The sequence below is a fragment of the Apis laboriosa genome, unplaced genomic scaffold (assembly GCF_014066325.1).
Source record: "Apis laboriosa isolate Shangri-la unplaced genomic scaffold, ASM1406632v1 scaffold30_cov140, whole genome shotgun sequence".
Classification (NCBI taxonomy): domain Eukaryota; kingdom Metazoa; phylum Arthropoda; class Insecta; order Hymenoptera; family Apidae; genus Apis; species Apis laboriosa.
The window spans coordinates 2,274,660-2,297,914 of NW_025222776.1; the positions used below are offsets into that span (position 1 = coordinate 2,274,660).

A 23,255-nucleotide genomic window follows, 5' to 3' on the forward strand; every position below is an offset into this window, starting at 1 on the left:
AATAAAATTTTTGAAAATTTTATACATTCTATATTAACATTGATTTGTGAATATATATATATATATATATATATATATATATATAAAATCTGGTTTATTTAAGATGTTCATTTCCTTTAAATACTGTTTGAAACAGAATGTTTAAAAAAATAATAAAAAATAATTAGTATAATACATCATTAGTCAAAAGGTTATATATAATAACTTAACATATTATAATAAAAATAAAGAACATAAATAAATTAATATTTTTTTAACTAAAACAAATAATTATATAGATAAAAAAAATTTATTAAATTTTTTTAATCTTATGTAAAAATATTTATAATCCCTTTTCCTATATTTTGGATGCGTTAAAGGCCATTTTGGATAATGTTGAATGCAGCCCCAAGAGCCCAACTTAATTCATGTCCATTGATCTTTTTATAAAGCTAATAAAAACAAATAATTATTATATATTATTTTAATAGTCTAGTGTATATAAAAATTAATGTGTTAATATCAATGTCAATTCAAATTAATAAAAAATTTAAAAATATTTTACATGATAAATTTTAATATCCTTAAAATTATTTTATATATTTTATTTTATTTTATATATAAATTTCAAGAATTTTGAATATATTTGAATATATTTTTTTCTAAATAGACTATATACTAGAGTATATAGATAATGCGACATAAATCCCGCATTCCATCAAATTTTATAATATATTAATATATTTGTGAATATACTTTATATACTTTAGAAACTTGATGTTAGAGGTCAATACAGATGCAAAAATCTGTTGAAGTTTATTTATTAAATTATAACTTATTTATTAAATTATAATCTAAATTTACATTCAATAAAATAAAGGAGTAGAATGTGATGCAGTATAATAGAGATAGAATCGTCTTATTTTATATCGCTTTGTGAAACACAAATTTCAATTATTTATAACTTAGTAAATAAGTTTCATCTGACACTTTTTTAAACATAAACTTTTATGTTGATTTTGATCTTCTAGAATCGATCTTCTACAAGTATCTCATGAATATATTAAGAATCATGAATATATTAATATATTAATTTTATATCTATGATACTTAAATTGTATTCTTACATAAAGTTTTGTAGTTGGATCCAGACCAAATCCATCACGAAGAAGAATATAAATAAATGTCAAATCGAGACAAGTGAAAGGTTGCTCAGTATTTGGATAATCACAAGCATCCATTGCTTGTTTCAGAAATGCACTTACTTGAGTAATTCCACCAGAAAAAGGATCAACAAGACTTACCTGTGAAATATCAATAATACGAAATAAAATCTACAATTTCAATTTTTTATTAATTAATCAATTTTTATGAATTACAATTTTATTATTTATTATATTTATTATCTTGATAAAATATCTTATCAATTTTATGAAGTTAAAAAAAATATTAAACAATTTTTCATTTAATTCATAATAAGTTTACATTCATAGGATATCTTAATAAAATCTTATCAATTTTAAAAATAAAAAGAAACTAAGAACAAACTAAAAACATGAAAATTTATATACAGAAATATTAAGACTTATTTATTAAATTATAAACAATTCATGTTTTCATTAGATAAAAAAAGGCGGAGACAGCGCGATAGAACTATCAACTATACCTAAATTTAATCTATCACAAAATTTAATTGTTTAATAAATTTCAATCGAACTTTATTTATTTTATATATTAATTTTTATTAAATTTATTTTAGCTTTCAGAAATATTAATTTTCCAAAAATATCTTCTAAAATTAACTTTTTATTTCTCTGAATATAAATTATAAATAACAGTATGAAACATCATGATCAATACAAATTGTGATACAGAAAGTCACAAGATATTCAGTTATCAACAATATCGAAGATATCGATTTAATAAAGTTGTTTCCGGAATATAGAATTATTTCATTTTATTCTTATATCTTTATATAATTATATATATCTATATATAATTTCTATATATAGATATAATCTTTATATAATTAAAAATATTATATTGTAAATAATTATATTATACAGAAAGTATAAAATATAAAACATATTTGTTCCATTTCACGTTTCGAAAATAATTCTAAATCAATATCTTCATTGATAATCAATTTTTTCTGCCACAGTTCGCAATAGTCATGATATTTCATACGTTATGGCTATTAATTTCGTAATAATATTGATATGTATGTAATAAATTGCAAATGTTTATTTATATGATTATTTCAAGTTATTTTTATAATATTATAAGATATATTATAAAATAAATATAAAGACTTTGAATATCTTATAAATTATTTATTGTATTATATAAAAAAATGTTTCACACAAAAATTGTATATAGATAAATATAGATATATAGATAAATATAATTGTATATAGATAAATAATTTGATATGATTATCTTTTTTGCAAATAGACATAAAGATTTTATGAAAATCAATTTTGTTTTACACGAAATCACATATTTTTTAATATAATTTTTTAATACTGATATAATTTTTAATACTAATCAATAACATTTTTATTTCTTAAAAATCAATTAAATTATATTCTAAATCGTTACTAGCAAATTATTAATTTACAAGATATTTTAATTTGAAAATAATGTTTGGTATTGTATGAAAAAAATATGTAAAATAGAATCCTTCGATTCATATTTTTCTTGTTTTATTAAAATCAATTTAAAATATTTTTTAAACTCATAATTTTTTATAGCAAGAATTTTTATAGGAAAAAATCTATACATATACCTATTTGTAAAAAAAAATGATAACATCAAATTATATTATACAATTTTTATATAACAATAAATAATTTACGGTTTTTTTCGCTTATATATTAATGAAACATGAAATATGATTTAATGAAATATGAAACACATATAAACACATATAATTACATCTTTTAATAACTTCTTCTTTTTTTATTTATAATTATAATTAAAATAGGAAAAATCTATCATTTTTAATTATTTAAAAATTATTTGATTTACATATCATCTATATTAAATTGATTATAATCTGCATTCAATAAAAAATAATATAAGTTTCATCGATTATTTAATAATCGATTATCATAATCTAATAGAAATATGATAATAATCTAATAAATAATATATATATAATATAAACTTCTGATAATTTTATTATTAATAAAAAAAAATATTTTTTGAAAATTTTAAGTTTTATTATTTTATGACAATATATAATGCAATAATCTTATAAAGAAATAACTTTTTTGTTATATATCTAAAATATCTAAAATATCTATCTTTGTTATATATCTAATATATCTAAAATTCTAGAAAAAATTAAAAAAATGAGAAGTATGTATGCATTTATCTACATATAAAGTAATGTAAAAATATATAATGCAATAATCTTTGCATTATATAAAATTCTTATACTAAATCAAAAATGTTGCTGTCGATCATATTTTTGTTTATATTTATAATATCATATATGATATAATATATGATATTAATGTTATCATACAGCATTATTTTTTTAATTCAAAACAGTAATTAATAATTATAATTTATATAATCTATTTACCTCGGTAGCACGATCAAAATAGTAAGAAAATGCGTAGATCTCATGATCTTTTAAGCCTTCCGGTTTATTCTTAATTTTGCCAACATATTTTTCAATAATTTTTAAACATTCTGAGAAATTGACAATTGGCCTATCCACTTCTCCACCAGCAAAGTTTTGTATTTTTACCAGTTTATGAGTTCCATTTACAGGTCCTTTAACGAGATAATTAAATCCGCCATAATTCCATTCCGTCGAAACTATGGGATTTACACATTCAGATCGTACTTCTATTTTATTTTTTAGGTTTACATTATCCAAGATCAATCCATGTGTTAGAATCTCCTTCCTTGCTGCCATTAGACCCAAGCCCAAGTAACTATGCGTATAAACGCTCATGTTGTGGCTGAAGATATTAACAGAGTATATATGTCCACTGAGTTTCTTTTCCTAAATAAATTTTAAATAAATTTTAATATATTTTTTTATTATTAGCAAAAAAATCATAAAAAATTATAAAATCTTATTTTATATTTTTTTTTAATTTATTAATTATTTTTTTATTTTTATAAAAATAGTTACACCATGTACAATAAATAAGCATATGCATGAAATTATTTTTTAAATACGTATATAAAATTAACAAAATGTCAATATCGATATAGTATTTTTAATTGAAATTATTGAAATATCTTCGAAGAAATTAAAAATAAAATGTTTTGACAAAAGTTGTTTGATATGAAGAGAACATAATGAGGTACAAATATTTTTTTATTTTTTTATAAAAATAATAGATTGCAGATTATAATTATTTGTAATTTTTTTAAATATCATTTTTTTATATACTTTAATATATTATATTATAATATTGAATATAATTAATATAATATATATATATATTAATATACAATACAAAATATATTATAGTATTGTATATTCCTTTTTATATAAATTTAATGAAATACTATATGATAACATCTCATATGTTTTATAAAAGATATTTCATTTTAAAATCATAAGATATTAGGTATTTAATGAAAGTTTATAGATTTTAGTTTTTATCTTCGACCACTTAAACTCTATACTTACAATTAGTCCACGCTGCTATTACGAATCAGATTATAAATTTATTAATAAAATTTATTTTCTATGAAATTACTATCAATAGTTATCAATAGAATAATCAATAGAAATAATAAATTTCTATAAGATAGACAAATTTTTAAAATAATACAAATTATTTTAGATTATATTTATTAAAGTTTTTAATGTTTTGGAATAATAATAGGAAATAATACGCGCGAAATAGTATAATTTTTAAATCTTTTTATGAAAATCATTGTTTTATAGAAAAATCCATTATCGGTCAAGTATGATAAAAACAGAAATTGAAACTGAAAAAGAAAAAAATCTTAATTTTTGTACTCAAAAAATATTCAATACAATTTTAAAAATTTAAGATAAAGTCGTCCAGTTTCCAAAAAGTAGAATTCTATTATTTTCTTATTATATTATATTTTATTACATATTATATTCATGAATCTATTTTGAATATTATTTATCTCATGTTCTTTAATTTTAGTGGCAAACTAATTCATTCGTATAAAAAATATATTCATTATTTATCATTATTTACTGAACAAGAATTGCATTATTAATAATTCTTTGAAATATCTACAAAGTAAATTCAATATGGAATCAAATAGACATTTTATTGTAATTGCATTTAATTTACTCACTTCGTTATTATCTGATATAGTAAAAAATTTTTTCTTATAATATTTTCAATATTTTTAAACAACATAATATTTTTAATTATTGTCAGCTTCAATCTGTTGGAATATCAATTATTAAATTTTTCAGAAAATATGATAATCTATTAAAAAAATTTTTTTTTGATTATTACAAATAATTTTATTTAACTATTTAATTAAAATTATTTCTCATATATTTTCTTCAAAATAATATTTTCGAAAAAAATGTTAATAATTCAATTATTGTGAAGAGTTTATAAACTATATATTTATTATTGTATTATTTATTATATGGTCTCTATGTTTCCGAAAAAATATGAAAATTTTTTCGTAGATAAGAAATCTTTCTAAGATTCTAAGATTTGATCTGATTTACATAAAGAACATAGAGAACATAGCTAAATAATATAATTAAATAGAATAAATAAAATTAATTTAATATCATTATATAGTATAGTATAGTATATTTTGCGATCTTGTTTAAAAGTATATTTATGTATTCAACTACAATAATTATTCAAATTTTAACGAATTTAATTTTCTTATAAACGCAACTCTAATCGATAAAATAATTATTTATAATTACTATAATATTATCATAATAAACTTTTCAAATACATAACATAATACAAATTTATTGTTTTAAATATTATAATTACTATAATATTATCATAATAAACTTTTCAACACATAATACAAATTTATTGTTTTAAATATATATTATTAAATAATTTATATTTTAAGTTTTGAATCAATCGAATAATTAAATAATTCAATTATGTTATACAACTTTATTACCTAAAATCTATCTATATGTTTATGTATATTATGTATATAACAATAATTATTCAAATTTTAATCTATTTTCTTCTAAACATAATTCTAGTGGATGGAATAAATTATTATTCATACCCTATATAGTAAATTATAATGAATTTTTCAGCATATAATATTTTATTATTGTTTTAAATATTCAATGTTTTGAATCGATTCAACTACTGATTGTAAATGAATTCACGAAAAAAATCTGAGACAAATCGGAGAAACTGAGATAGCCAAGAAAAATAATTGAATAGGACCATATCTAACTATCCATTAATGTTATTACTAATTTCATTTAAGACATTTCACATTTTTAAATTAAAAATTATTTCAAGAATATAAGAGATTCATCTGAACATTAGTTAATATGAAATCAGAAATATAAAATGTTATATAAAAATTCAATGTTATTTTTTTTTATTGAAAAAATATTTGATTTAACATTAAAAATAGATTAATTTTTGTTTAATATATTTTCTTGTAAGACTCAAAAATTCATAAAAAATCATGGCGACTGTTATACCATCATATTATTCTATATATAGATATATGCATAGTTAAATATATAAATATAAAAATATATAAATATATAAATACATAAATATATAAATATAAAAATATATTATAATTATTATAATTATAGCTTTATATAATATAATTTGATAGGTACGAATATTTAATATTTAAAAAATGTTGATCGATTGCTAATATTCATTACTAATAAAAATGACGTAAATGAAAAATAATGCAAGTCAAATGACATAAAGACATATATTCCTTATGATTTGCTATTCATTACTAATAAAAACAATGTAAATAAAAAATAATGGAAGTCAAATAACATAAAAACATTCTTGAATAGAATATACTATAATTTTGTGAAAGGATATAAGTTAGAATATATATATAGTCTGCATTCGTAACGAGAAACGCATTAATTTATGAGACTGTATATAATGCAATTATTAATTTATTATTTTCCGTATATATTCGAAAATGAGATATTAATTGCTAATTAAATTTTTATATGTTGAAATTAAGTTTAGTTTACTAATAATTATTAATTCTACTTTTTGATTATCCCGTCTTCCTAAAAAATAGATAAATCAATATTGAATAATATTTAAACATAATTTTTAATATAATAATTTTATGATATTAAATATATTTTTCTGAAATATGCTATCAAAATATTCAAAAATAAATAAAAAATTTTATATTCATCAAAATTAAATAAATTTTTTAGAATATTTCCATTAAAGATTGTTAAAGATAATGAACATATTTTGACAACATTTTTCAATCATTGAAATCGATAAGATATGTTTTTTTCATAAAAATCTTATTTATACATATTTTTTGGCCTCACTATATACAGAATGTTAATATATACGTAAGACACCATCGATTTTTTAAAAAATTTTATAAAAATGAAAACAAATATAAAAAGTGATATACAAAAATAAGATTTACACAAATAAGATTAAGATTTATTTGTTAAAATTATAAGCAATTGAACTTTGTATTAAATAAACGTGGAAATAAAGTAGTTTTTTTCGTTTGACTTTATCTCCATCTTCAACTTAATTTAACAAACTTTAATTATATATAATTTAATAAATAAGCTTGAATCAACATTTATTTTATATCAATTTTTATATTTGTTTTGATTTCTAAAGTCAACGGTCTAATAAATATCTCACAAATATTAACATCTTATATATACATATATATATGTGTGTGTATAGTGAGAGGAAAAGTATTGATATATTATTTAAAAAACGGAATAATTTTTTCAAAATTGAACCATACGACTTAAATATTTTCGGGATGTTAAAATGATTAGTCTATTAGATAATATATAAATAATATATATAATGATTTTTATTTTATTTTTAATATATATGATTTTTATTTTTTTTACATGAGTCTATTTATATATTTTATATAAATAATATTTTATAATAAATTATATTTATAATAATAAATTATAAATATATTTATAATTTTATATATTTTTATATATTTTATATATTTTATAATTTTATATATTTTTATATTTATTATTTATATATATATATTTTTTATATTATATATTTTTATTATATAATTAATATAATTTTCTAAATTAATATAAATTTTTCAACGTAATTTTATAAAAAAAATTATAAAATTATTAAATATTTTATAAAAAATAGATAAATCGATAATTAGATTTAACTTAGATAAATCGATTAGTGCATTTAAAATTGTCCATTTAAAAAATTTAAATCTTTTCACTATTCAGCCAAATATAAAAAATTGTTTGTATGATATATTATCCCTTTTTACCAAACGACTTTTATTAAAAACATTTTTTTGATCATTATAATCCCTTGTAAGATATTTAACTATGTTTAATTAAACGAAATATTTTCTTGTTATTTTTTATGATCTTCTTATTAATTTTTAACTCACAATGAATATAAATTAATATTTAAATATCATAATTTGCAAGATTAATGCTTTACATATTTATTTATTGTTGAATTAATTATTTTCTAATATATTAAAGTACGCATTATATTTAACGGAAATATAAATTTTATTTATTTAATATATATATATATTTTTTTTTGCATAATAGCGATAAGCGATAAATGAAATATAAATGAAATATAAATGAAATAATATAGCAAATATTATATATAACAAAAGTATTCAATAAATACAGCAAAAAATTATTCGAAAGAAGTTTTTCAAACTTATTTCAATAGCAATTTTATATAAAAGTTATATAAAAATTATTTATAATAATTAAATATATAATTATTTATATAAATTTATATAAAAATTAAATAATGTGTTTAATATTTTTTCTTTTACATGTTTATATTTATATTTATATACAATTTATGTTAAAAATTATTTTTTATTGATGGAATGGACTCTATATTTTATTTCTATTTTGGATGAATTTTTTATTTTCTTTTAATATTTTTTTTTTTATTTTTTTTTTTATATATTAGTAATTCAATTTATTGCATAAGAATATTTATGCAATTACACAAAATCTTTTATTTTAATTTGATAACATATATTTGCAATGTATCCAATTATTCTCATAAATTAAAATTGCATTTTTTTTTTTATAATGTTCAGATCATAAATAAAGAATTTATAAATAATTTTTTCAAAATTAAAAAATAAATCGCAAAAAAATACAATTTTAATTTGCGAAAATATTGCAAATATATGTTATGAAATTAAGATAAGAATTTTGATCGTATAACTACTTTTATACAATAAATTGAATTCGAATATAAAAAAAATAATATATATTGAAGAAAAATAATATCATTTAAAATAGAAATAAAACATAAAATCCATTATCAACAAAAGATAATTTTCAATATATTAAAATGTTTCATAAAAAAAGGGAATATTAAATACAATATTAAATTTTTGTAAAAAAATTGTTATTTAAATTAATATAAATTTTTTAAGTATCCGAATATTTTCTTAATATTAAATTTTGCCATTATTTCATTTAATACTTATTATATAAAAATTATGTGCATTAAATAAATAAAATTTATGTGTGTTCAACTTAATGTTTTCACTAATTACAAATAGTTTAATATATTAAAAAGAAATCGATTTATTAAATTACAATCAATTATTTTAATTACATTAATTATAATAAATTACAAATTTCGATTAATTTAATTACAACAAAAAGATGTATATATATATATATATATACACACAAAATAATAATTTCTTGCAAATCGCAATATTCGAATATTAATTCGAATCATTGAAAATATTTCATTGCCATGAAACTTCTTGATGAATTAAAGAACTCAAATATGTTTTTTAAAAATTTAATTAAATTAAAAAAAAAAATTAATAAATTAATAAAATTACGCGAATAATTAAATTTTTAATAGTTCGCGAAAATATTATTAAATATTAAAATCAAAATATTATTTTAAATATTTATATTATCCGAAAATTCTGATTTGAATGAATTTGTATATATAAAATATATATAAAAAATAAGCATATATAATCATGACTAATATAGTATGATTCTATATTTATGTACAATTTGAATTGATAGAGATTTGTTAAAAAAAAATTTGTCGCAAAATTAATCTTGATCTTGAAATTCAAGATCAAATTTCTTTTTTATTCGTAGCAATTATGAATTGAAAATAAAGATGATTGAACACGGAAATAAAATAACAAAAACATCTGCGAAACGAATTTATTAAAAACTCCGGAATTTATTATTTCGGTCATAACTAATGTCTCTTTTTAAATATAGAAAATGAAGCAATTCGCCAAAAAATAGAATGGGTTCGTATATAACGTGAAAAGAATATAGTTTTTCTTTTTTTTGATGTATTTTCGCTTCATTGTTCATGAGCACAAAGAAAAAAAAAAATACTGTTATGGCCTACTAATATTATTGTGTAGATAGTACTTTGGATTTTTTCCAATAATTATTCGGCGCTTATTCCAATATAAAATATGTAGTATCTACATGCTGTGATAAATACTATTTTTTTTGATTCACCAAAGAATTATAAATAGATTTTAAACAAATAATGTGAATATATTATTGAATTAAATAATGAATTATAAATAAAATGAATTAATTATAAATAAAATGAAAACTAATGAAAATTTAATTCTTTTTCTTTCAAAAGAATTATTGAAATGTAAATCGTGATTCTTTTGAAATTTTTTAATCTTGCAATAAATAGAACATGATATAAAAAAAAAATTGTTTTTGAATTTCATATTCAAGATCATTTTTGCGCACATTTTTATTTTCACAGATCTTCATTAATTTAAAAATAAAATTAAAATCATACTATAATGCTCTTTACATTTATTTTTTATATATTCTTATATACATGAAATGTAATAAGTCAGACATGGAACATTATTTTTTGTTGATAATTCTTTTTAATCAGCTAAAATCAATTTCCAAAGTTTTATCTCTTCGTGTTTTAAATAGAATTTTTTTTATAACAGGTTAATAAGAAAAATAAGCAGATAAATTCTGAACCACATAAAATTTTCTATTTAAGCTTATTTAGTAGAGTTATATTTAAAAAATGAAAAAACTACTTTATATTTCAATTCCCTTAATATAATATTCCCTAATAAATATTCTGCTAAAAAAAATTGCTATATTTTATATATATATAAACTTGCATGAAATTTTAAATATGTATAAAATACTTATTTTTATTTTTTTAATGTATTTTTCTAACGAGAGAATCTATCTTTTCAAAAAAAATATTGCATTACTTTTTTTCATTTTTTAATGGCAATTAGAATTATTTAGAGTTACAATTGGCTCTTATAATTCCACATACTCTCATTTAATTAGCTAATAATATTTAAATAAATAATATTTTTAATAATATTTCAATTGTTCTGATATACATAAATATATATAAATATAAATATACATATAGTTTCCTAAAACTAGTTATGAATGAATTTAGCAACATTTCCAAATTTTTTTTTTAGATATCTTTTAGAATACTTTCAAATTATTTCAATTATAATTGGATCATAAAATACAATACACAAGAACTTATTATTTTTCTTGTTTCTTTCAATTTTTTAAATAATATTAAAATATATTAGAGAAATATATAGTTTCAATAATTTTACTATTTATTATTTTAATAATAATATTAATATTTTGTTTTAACAATATTCTTAAAGAAATTTTTGTTTTCTATTAAAATAAATAAAAATTCATGTTTTCTATCACTATATATATTAATATTTTTTCTTGTCAGCTACCAAATTTATTTTTTATTTTATTTTATTAAACTTGATCATAATTAAGAATATTTTATATTTCATAGTATATCAAGATTCATTCATATATTTTATAGTATATCGAGATTATTATTATTATTATATATATCTTTATTTTAAATTAATTTAATTAATATTAATTTAATTAATTATATTAAATTAATTTACTATTATAATTTAATATTAATTTAATTTTAAAATATTAATATTAAAATTATATTAAAATTTTTAATATTATTTATTTAACTATACCTGCATAGCATTAGGTGAAAAAGTCACTTGTGTTGAACCTCCACCGAGATCTAATGCAGCAACTGTATTACCAGGACTATGTGTATTAAAACGTTCCAGTAGAAAATTTACAGTGAACCAAGAGAATATACCTTCATCTGTCCCATCCATTATAGAAATTGAATTTTTAGATATCTATAATAATAAAAATATATATAATATATGTATATATATACATAATAAATATCTATTTATAAATAGCAAAAAAGCATTTTTTTATCTTTATTACTTAATTTACATTTAAATTTTTAAATTTTAATAATGAAATGCATATATATATATATATATATATATTCAGCTTAAAATAATGTGCATAATTTTGAAATATTTTTGATAATGTAAAAAAAAAATAAAAAATTTGATCTACTTCAAATTAATTATAAATTACAATTCTTAAAATCTTAAAAAAAAATGCTTTTTTATATAAAAAATCAAGATCACTTTGAAATTATATATATAATGTAATATAATGTAATGTATATAATGCAAACAAAGATATGATATATTTTTGATTTCATAGTTAATGAAAACAATGATGATAATATTATGATCTTTAGATTTTAATTTTAAATTCATAAATTTTAAATATGTAAAATTTGATTTAATACAATATTAGATCAAATATTTATAATAAATATTTATAATTTCTATTATTTATATATATTGTAATTTCTTAAACATTATTCAAAATTATCCGTTATAATGTTTTACGAAATCAATTTTCATGTTAATATTTATATACTATTATGAATCAATGAATTTAAGATTTGAAGTGATGATTATCTGAAGATCATAGTATTATATTATTTAAAAAAAGTTAAAATAAACTTGATTTTTTGTAAAAAAAATATTTTTTTGAAATTTTAAATAACAATTTGTAATTGTTTCAAAATAACCATAAATTTTATTTGAAATATATTTTTTTAAATTATCAGAAATGTTTTAAAAATCATACATTTTGTTGAATATTTTGTATAAAATATCGAATTATTTTTTCGAAATTATTACTTAAAAAAAAAATTTTTTAAATATATAAGGAAATTATAATATTATATACAATATTATAATATTATATATACAATATTCCTTACACATTTAATATTTAATAAAAATTATTATATATTATAATATTATAATATATATGATATTATTATATATATATATTAATATTTATATATATATATAATATTATTATTATTATAATATTATAATATCATTATATTTCTATTATAATATTATATATTATATATATTATATGCTATATTATATGCACACTACTTTAAGCTTTATACAAATGAAATAGCTAATTTCTCTAAGATGAAATTCATGCAATATACTGATTTATTACATATATCTAGTTTATCCTCAAGAAGAAATATGTATGCAATCCTACTAAATAGAAAGAATATTTTATCACTAAAAAACATATAAAAAACATATCACTTAAAACAAAGAAACTATAATAGAGTGAAAAAAAAAGAATTTTAAATAAACATATAACTCTGACTTAGATATAAAAAGCAATTTTAAATTAGCATATTAAATAACTTCTTTTTTTCTTTCAATAATTCAATAATTTTTTAAAAATTATATTCAATAAAATAATAAAATATAAAATTTCTATAATATAAATTAATCTAAAACATAATAAAAAAAAAATAAAAATTTAATTAAATTTTATATTAAATTATTATTTTTATTAAGTTGTTTACTTTATTTTATATTTATTTTTTTAAATTAATTTATTAAATTTAATGAAAATTTAATTAAAATCTTGAAATTTATCTTAAATCTAATCATATCCAATTATGAAGAATTATATAATATAATATAATATACTATAATGTTATATAATATTATATAATATAGCGTTAATATAATATATATAATATATATAAATATAAATATAATATATATAATATATATATAATATATAATTTCATTATAAATATTAGGATAATTATAATAAAATAAAACAAATTTAAAAAATTATTATTCTTTCATTGAAAATGAATTTTAATTTATTTAAATGTAATATTCGTATCATGTAATATATATTATATAATATTATCTATAAAATTTTTATCATTTACAGATAATAAAATTAATATACTTTTCATTTATTCTCATCACAATCATTTTAATAAACTATGCTAAATTTTAATATTTGTAATTAAAATTATAAATTTTATTATTCATTGTATATCAAGTTTTTTATATGTTTTTAAAATGTTTTAAAATCATTATCTAATTTTCTTTATACAATTATAATTAAAATATTATTATATATGAATATAAATAATTCAAGAATTTAAATCTTAAACAGATTTTCTAATTTTCTATCTAATTTATCTTTAGGCTTCTTCAATAAAGTTTAGTCAAAAGTTAAATTAAAAAAAATTATAAAAGTTAATTACCAATCATAAAAAAATCCATTATTTTTTAATAATTTCAATAAATAATATTTATAAATTTTCATAATGTGTTTCAAATCTATATTTAATATAAATAATTTAATAATCTTTTCGCAATAGTCTATACTAATTATTACATTTTATATGAAACCAATAAATATCCTAATATTAATATCCTAATATTTATATATAAATTATATAATGCCAAATATAGAAATTATTTAATATATTAATTTATATTAATTTACGCTTTATAAATTCAAGAAAAAAACAATATCAATAATATTAATGCAAAGAAAGACATGCTGAAATCCTTAATAAATTTAAATCAAAGCGATTATTTAAATATAAAACAAAATATAAAAAATAAGTTCAAACTTTAGAATATCATGTATTATTAGATTTAATATTATAAGGATATACCTGAAAACCACTTTCTTCAAACATTTTTCGACATTCTTGAAGTATTTCTTGAGCTTTGTGTCCAGGAAGAAGTCTCAAACCAGCAGTAGCTTTCATACTGAGAGGTGTATGTTGCCATTCTGATTGTGGAACAACTTCTTTGACTTTATTTAACAATATAGTCAAAGATTTTGCTGCTTCTTTAGGTCTTTCAACATAAGCACTAACACCTGGTTTTGTTTCTGTATAAAGTTCATCATCCAAAACCAAATTACCATCAAGGATTGATTCATGAAAACTAAAAGCTAAAGCACGACTACCAGTAGAACCTGCATCAATTATTACAACATAAAATGGTTTTTGTAGATTGAAAGAAAAAGCTAATGTATCAATTGCCTTGCTACCAAAATGTATTGGCTTCAGATCATATCTGTAACAAAATAAATTACACGAAAATTATTATTTATTATTTAAAAATATATTTAATTAATTAATATATAATTATTATTTGAAAATATATTTATTTTAATTTTAATATTTTAAATGTTATAATATATATTTAACAATTATTAAATATATTATATAATACATATTTAATACATATATATAATAATATATGTATTTATTATATTTATTTAATATTATAAATTAAGAATTAATTTTTATTAATATAATACAATACAAATCAAATATATAATACATCTGAAAATCGAAGCGATAATATGTATAAAAAATATTCTAAAATGATAAACCATAAAAATAAAATAATATTTCATTTTGTGTGATATTTGAAACTATTGTAATTAATAATAATAATTGTTGAAAAAGAACTTATAGAATAATCTATATAATTAAGTAACAATTCAAAATTATACATATATTAAACAGATTTTTATTAAAACTTTATTGAAATTTCATAAAAACAATTGATATAAATTAATTGCTAATAGATGTTAAAAATCAAAAGAATAAAGCAAAATTAAGTACATTTTTGTTAAAAAAAATATTTCAATAATTCTAAAATGTACTATATTTCTTTTTATATATATAATTTATTGAATTCTTTTTTATATGGTGTAACAAAATGTAATTAATAATTGTTTTAAATGTTATACTTGAATTCTAATTCAAAATTTTAATAGTTGATTTTTATATAATTTTTTAAAAAAAGTTAATATAAAACAAAAGTTTTAGTGCAGGATAAAAAAATTTTATGCAAACATAAAATAAATTAAATATTTAGCATATTTAAAAACTTGTATATTAATACAATTTGCATGCAATAAGTTATTATAAAAAATAACAGAATAATAAATGAATAATTATAGATCAAATATATATGTAATATATATATACACACACAACACTACACACACACACACATAAAAGCAATTTTTATATATGTAATATATGTATATGTAATATATGTATATGTAATAATAAAGAAAAATATTTTTGTTTATGTACTTATTGAAACACTTTTATCTATAATTACTTAATTTTCTGATAAATGTACATATATTATTTATATAATTAATTATAATAAATCATTATATTATAAATAGTAAATTTTAAAGCAATATATGATATAAAATGTTATATAGATTTTTATATAGACAAGTAAAAAAACTTACAAATTTTCAAAAAAAAAATTTGTTCTATATTTTCTTTTTATTTTATTTTATAAAATTATATCCTTAACATAAACTTATTTCCATGAAATTTTTGTATGAAAAATTTTTTTTAAATTTATATATAAATTTTTTTTAATTTTGTATATAAATTTTATATAATATTTTTATGTAATTTTTATTACTATAAAATAAAATATATAAAATTACATTTATTTTAGGATGAAATTTTACAATTATATGCAATTATTTACAAAAATTAGATAAAATAATAATAAAATAATGATTATAAAAATTTATAAAAATTGCATTTGATTTTGATAAAAAAAATATTTGTTTTTAAATTAATGAAATTGTTAAATTAATAAAATTTATTTTTTAATTAATGAAAAAACATATTGAAAATAAGATTGTAATAATAACTTAAAGTTGTTATACATTAAATTATTAAATGATTAAAAATTATTTAAAAATTATTATTTTTAAAAAACAAAAAGTAATAATATAAAAATATTTAATAATATAAATAAAAATATTTTAAAATCAATTTATTAATTATTTAATAAAATAAAATATAAATGTGCAAAATACTATATATTCTAAAAACTATGTATTTTTTTTTTATATAGTACAAATTATAGTATAATTTATAAAAATTTTATAAATTATAAGAATTTTTTTACATTTTAAAAAATAATAGTTTATATTATTTTATATTATTTTTAATTTATATTATCTATTTTTCTCATCAAACTTATTATTAAAAGCATAATAAAAAAATTATTAAACAGCCTGAATATGTACATACTTTTAAAAAATATAAAACTTTAAATGCAATTTTAAAATTTCAAATTATTAAAATATTAAATTTTGAAATTAAGTATTTTAAACAATTCTCACAATTAAAAAAACATATTGTATATTATTGTATATTATATATTTATTATATCTATATATATTATATATATATTATGTCTATACATATATGTACTTAATATTTTAATTTATTTATAATATATATATATATTTATATATAAATATATAAATTTTTTATTATATATTTAATATTGAATCTGTTGTCATCTATATATTCAGACTGTATTGTAATATAGATAATATTACCTATAATTTTGTAATATAACATTCAGAAATAAATTTTATATAATATTTTTTTCTTTTGGATTATAGATTTTATTCTTACTGAAATTTAGCTGAAAAATAAAATATGTTATTACATGCTTATATTAATTAATAAAAAAAAAAAAAGTGAAAAAGTATAAATCATACGCTATTGCTATGTATCCTAAGAAGAGAATTCCCAATAAGACAACAACAACAAAGTATCTTTTGCCTGGATAACTCTTCTTAATTCGAAATTTGGGATCAGCTTCAGAAATATCTTCATCTTTTGTTTTTAACTGAAAATATAAAATATATTAATATTATACTAAACAATTAATGAAACTAAACAAATTTTATTTTTTATGAATCAATTTCATATTTCAAATATATTTATTTATTTATAAATTAATATATTTTATTATTGATTTTTTTCAATGAAAATATGATGAAAATATAACAAATAAATTAATAATAAAATTTCATAAGAATTTTAAAAACATTTAAAGAATTTTATAAAAAATAATTAATTTTAAAATTAATAAATTTTATTGGTTCTAAAAATAGTTAAATATTTTGGTAAAAAAACATAGAATTTAATAAGAATTAAAAATAGTTTTCCAGAAAAAAAAATTTAGAAATAAATATTAAAAAGTGAATAAATCAATTATTGACTGAATAAAAATTACTTATATTTAATTGACTTATAAAAACATTTTATATTTAAAAAAATTTTAAATTTATATTTTCTTTTTTAGTTTTTTAGTTTTTAATCATAAATTTTATAATATTATTATAAAAATAATTTAACTTATGTATTTTTTTTTTATTTTATATTTTATTATAATTATATTATATATTTCATTATAATTATACTATTTTTTATTCTTAATAAAAAAAAATAAAATATTCAAAAAACAAAAGAAATTGCTTTAAATACTTCAAAAACATTTAAAGATATCTTTATTTCGAACAAAATATATTTTATAATATAATATATATTTTATAATATATTTTATAAAATATATTTTATAATATAATATACAATAAACATTTAATATAAAAAAAACATTTAAAATTTTTAACATCAAACATCTTTGATAATAATCAGATGATTTATAGATTAGATAACCTTAAATTTAATAAAATTTGTATACAATATCTATACAATATACAATTAAATCAACAAAAGACAAATTTCTTACTTACTAGAGTATATTGCATTTAAAATGTAATACAAATAGCTGATGTAAGCAACAAACGTAATTTTGGTATCTTTATGCAAAGAAATTACCAAAAAAAATAAAAGTATCGCTTTCTCTATATAACATATTGAATTTTTAAAATTTATGTCTACATTTTGGTAGAATTTATGAATAATTAATATTTAAAATTATATATTTATATATACCAAAAATACATAATATTTATTTAGCATTTAAGCATATATGCATACTATTTAAATTAAATTACTATTTTGCAATTTAAGGCTATATTGCTATTGAAAATATATCTTGCGAAAAATTTTGCAAGAAATTTAATAAAACATAAAAATACTAAATTGCTAAATAAAAACTAATAATTAATTATATTAACAAGTTTCATAAATTATAATTAATTTAAAATACTTCAAAATAAATTAAAATTTATTTCAAAATAGAATTTAATACAATTTTTTGAAATATAAATATATAATTTTTAAAGTATTCGTTTTAAAAGTTAATTTAAAAGTACATTATTTATCAATTAAAATTTTAAATTTTAAATTTTTAAAAAACAAAAAAATATTAATTTTTAATAAACAAAAAAATATATTATATGTATAAATTTATATTATATGTATAAATAAAAATTTAAGTAAATAAAAATTAAGTTAAATATAAAAAACAAAATTTAAATTAAATTCATAAAATACTAAATAATTAAAATATATGCAATTTTATTTCATATAAGTAAATATAATATTATATAAAAGCATATATCATTTTATTGTATATTATAAATTCTAAAAAAATTTGGATAATTCGTAATGTATTCTATAATGAAATTCTATAATAAAAAAGAATGAAATATAATAGTTAATGGCAAAATTTTTTCAATTATTTAAATTTTTAAATTAATTATGCTGTAAAATCATAATTTTTTAATAAAATTAATCAATAATTTTTAGAAAAAAATAAATTAATGCAATTAAGTGAGATATTTACGAAAATATAAAATATTCTTACATTCATGAAATTTTTACTCTGAAACTTACATAATTAAATTATTGACTATTAAATAACATAACTTTTTTAATTAAAAAATTTTTAATATAAAATTAACTATTTTTAATAAAAAAAATTTGTTTATTTAAATAAAAATTATATTGATTTATTTCTTTGTATTATTATTTATAATATTTTAATTTTCATGAACACTATTAATAATTTAAATTCACATTTAAAAATTATATTTATGTTATTTTAATTTTAGGTTATAATAATTTTCTTACTTATTTAAATAATAATATAACTGAAATTCCATTAAAATACCCTATAAAAAATTTACTAAAAAGAAAATATTGAAAACAAACCTTTCTATGTCTAACCTTCATTTTATTTAAATTTTAAATATTGAATTGAATTTTATAAATAAATTATTTCATAAAAATTAAAATAGGAAAAGAAAAAAATTTAATAAAATTATCTCTAAAATAATGCTTCGTAACTCTCCAATTGTCAGCACTACAACTCTCGACTATGAAATGACATTGCAATCATTACTATTTAGTGCTATTACATAGTAATAATAAAATGGCGGCGATAATAATTCAAGGTTACAAATATAATTTTTGAAGAAACATAAAATATCACAAAGGTGAACAAAGAATTCCTTATTTTCTTTCTTCTTCCTCTCTTTCTTTTTCTCTCTCTCTTTATAACTATTTCAACAACTGATAAAAAAAGTTATATAATTATAAATTTATTTAGTTTAGATGATTTTGACATGGATACGATTGTATATTAAAAAAAATTTATTTATACTAATGTATATTAATATAATTAACTTAGTATGTAAATTTATATTTTTAATAAATAATAATATTGCTATTAATTAACAACTCTTTTGATTAATGAATGAATTGGAGTGTTCTAATATTAATAAATGTTTGTAAATAATGTTTATTTCTGTGATAATAATGTTAAATTAAATTAAATAAATGAAAATATAGTATTAGAATATATTGATAGAAATATATTAATAAATGAAAATGATCAATTTTTGTAATCTAAATCATACTTGATATAATAATCTAATAGAATTTTTTAAAACTTATTAAAATTCTTTTAAATTTTCTAAGAATTAAATATCAATTTTACATAGAACAAATTTATGTAATCACTGATTATTGATATAAAAAATACTTATAAATAAAATAACTAGAATATATACATTATATAAGAAATACTAAATTAAATATTTATTACATTTTTAAAAGTATAAATACTATTATTTTTTTTATTTTTTCAAAAACTTAAAATAATTTTTTCTATTTGAAATAAATAAAAAAAATACAAATATTTTTATTCTTTTTATTAATCATGAAATGAAAAATCATAATTTATATTATTTGATTTTTTATATATGTAAAAGGGAAGAATCATCTAATATTGACAACATTGATTTTCTTTCATTTTAGATTAACATTTTTTTTAAATATAATATAATATAACAATTTATATTCATTAATTATTAAAAAAGAAAATATTAATATCTACTAAGAGAAATGAAAATCAGCATTGATCAGTACTGTAAATTGATGCTGGATATCTCTTTCTTCCATAAAAATAAATTTCATATATTTTTAAATATTTAAAAACACATAATACATTATTTCTTAAATTTTTATAGCATAATTTTATAATAACATGTTGTTTTTTAATTATTAAACAACACACTGTTAAGTTATACATATATAAGCATTATATACCTAAGTATAAATGTATTTACAAATGAAAATAAATATTTCAGTAGAAATATAGAATATAAAATGAAGATTAATTATTAGAGTTATTATTAATTCTTTGAATGTTAAAAAAAATATTAAATTTTTATATTATATAAGAAAAAATAAAGTAATGAAAAATATTTCTAATAAAATTAAATGTTTTATTGTAAAAATTATAATGTATATTTAAATTTATATTTCAATATATGAATGAAATAAAAATATATTTCATAAGTTTAATTTCTTTAATTAAACAAAAATCTAATATATTTAAAAATTGTTTTATTTCTATTAATTTAAAAAATTTGTATAGTTCATGTATAATATTAATATGTATAATATGTATAATATTATTGTCTCTGTAATATTATATCTAAATATATAAATAATTTTTTTTAATTTGAAATTGTTATTTTGTATTAATTTATATTATTAAATTAAATTCATCATTAAAAATTATTTATTTATATGTTCAATCTCTATAATTTGTTTAAAAATATCAAATATTACTTGAAAAATTTTATAAATATATTAAATATATTTTATAATATATTTTATAATATATATATACTTTTATAATTTTATTTATTAAATTGTATTTATTAAATAATTTTTTTTATAAGATTTAATTAATATATTCATACAAAGAAAATATAAAATTAATTCATAATGTAAAGAATTATAATTCTGATAATAATTAAAAATGTAGATTTAATTTATTATGTATTAAATTTTTAATTATCATATTTAGTATATATACCATCGATCAAAAGTTTACAATTATTAATGTGTTTTATAATATCTATTACATAATCCATAATATCCAGATAAAATTATGCTATATTTATATTTTTTTAATTTTATTTAAAATTAATAGAAAATTTGATGTAACTACAACTAAAGTAAAAGTAATTTGAAACTTTTGATCTATAATATATTAAATAATTAAATTTAGATATATAATTTTAATATTATAAATATTATATATAATTAATATGTAATAAATAATTTATATATAATAAAATTTTAACTTTTCCATTTCATTTGATTTATTATAATAATCTTATACAATATTTATATGAATAATTTTCATTTAACATATTTACATGCTAACCAAATTTGTACATTTTCTATTAAATTAATCCAATAAATTCCATAAAAAATATTTATTATTTTTTTTATATTAATTTATGATTAAATCATTATATACATAAATAAAATTATATCAATTGTAATTAAAATATGCACTTACTAATTTAAATGATTTATTAATATACTAATCTTAATTTATATTTTTATTAAATGTCTTCAATTAACAATTTTTAAATTTGTTTATTTCAGTTAACGATTTTTAAATTGTTATATTACTATATATATTATATTATATTATTATATTATATTTATATTATATTATTATATTATATTATATTATTATATTATTAAATTATT

At 15.4% G+C, this 23,255-nt stretch overlaps 2 protein-coding genes across 4 annotated transcripts in view; one reads left to right on the forward strand and one right to left on the reverse strand.

Moving 5' to 3' along the window:
* Positions 1 to 273: 273 nt before the first annotated feature.
* Positions 274 to 20,565, reverse strand: LOC122714476 (ectonucleoside triphosphate diphosphohydrolase 5). Of its 2 annotated transcripts, none has more exons than XM_043935834.1 (7): positions 20,391 to 20,565; positions 17,984 to 18,114; positions 15,087 to 15,495; positions 12,211 to 12,384; positions 3,572 to 4,000; positions 1,107 to 1,283; positions 274 to 431 (listed from the first exon to the last, which is right to left on the reverse strand). In XM_043935834.1, exons 1-7 carry the CDS (start codon positions 20,409 to 20,411, stop codon positions 354 to 356), a joined length of 1,419 nt encoding a protein of 472 aa, XP_043791769.1. In that variant the 5' UTR covers positions 20,412 to 20,565; the 3' UTR covers positions 274 to 353. The 2 variants fall into 2 exon arrangements, with proteins under 2 accessions (XP_043791769.1, XP_043791770.1); XM_043935835.1 differs by lacking the exon at positions 20,391 to 20,565 and adding an exon at positions 19,025 to 19,144.
* Positions 20,537 to 23,255, forward strand: part of LOC122714478 (mitochondrial 2-oxodicarboxylate carrier-like) — a 7,955-nt gene continuing 5,236 nt past the window's right edge. The window contains exon 1 of one of the 2 annotated variants that reach the window (XM_043935837.1): positions 20,537 to 20,674. The gene's annotated coding sequence lies outside the window, so the exon portion shown is untranslated. The remainder of the gene's footprint in view (positions 20,675 to 23,255) is intronic. The other variant, XM_043935838.1, reaches the window with a different exon arrangement.

Bases quoted from the DNA above. Each gene is read 5' to 3' on its own strand.
- LOC122714476 (XM_043935834.1), bottom strand. From the start codon at position 20,411: ATGAAGGTTAGACATAGAAAG. The intron at 18,115-20,390 runs GTTTGTTTTCAA...TTATATTTTCAG, and splicing joins TGAAGGTTAGACATAGAAAG to TTAAAAACAAAAGATGAAGA. The intron at 1,284-3,571 runs GTAAATAGATTA...GATATTTCACAG, and splicing joins ATTTTGATCGTGCTACCGAG to GTAAGTCTTGTTGATCCTTT.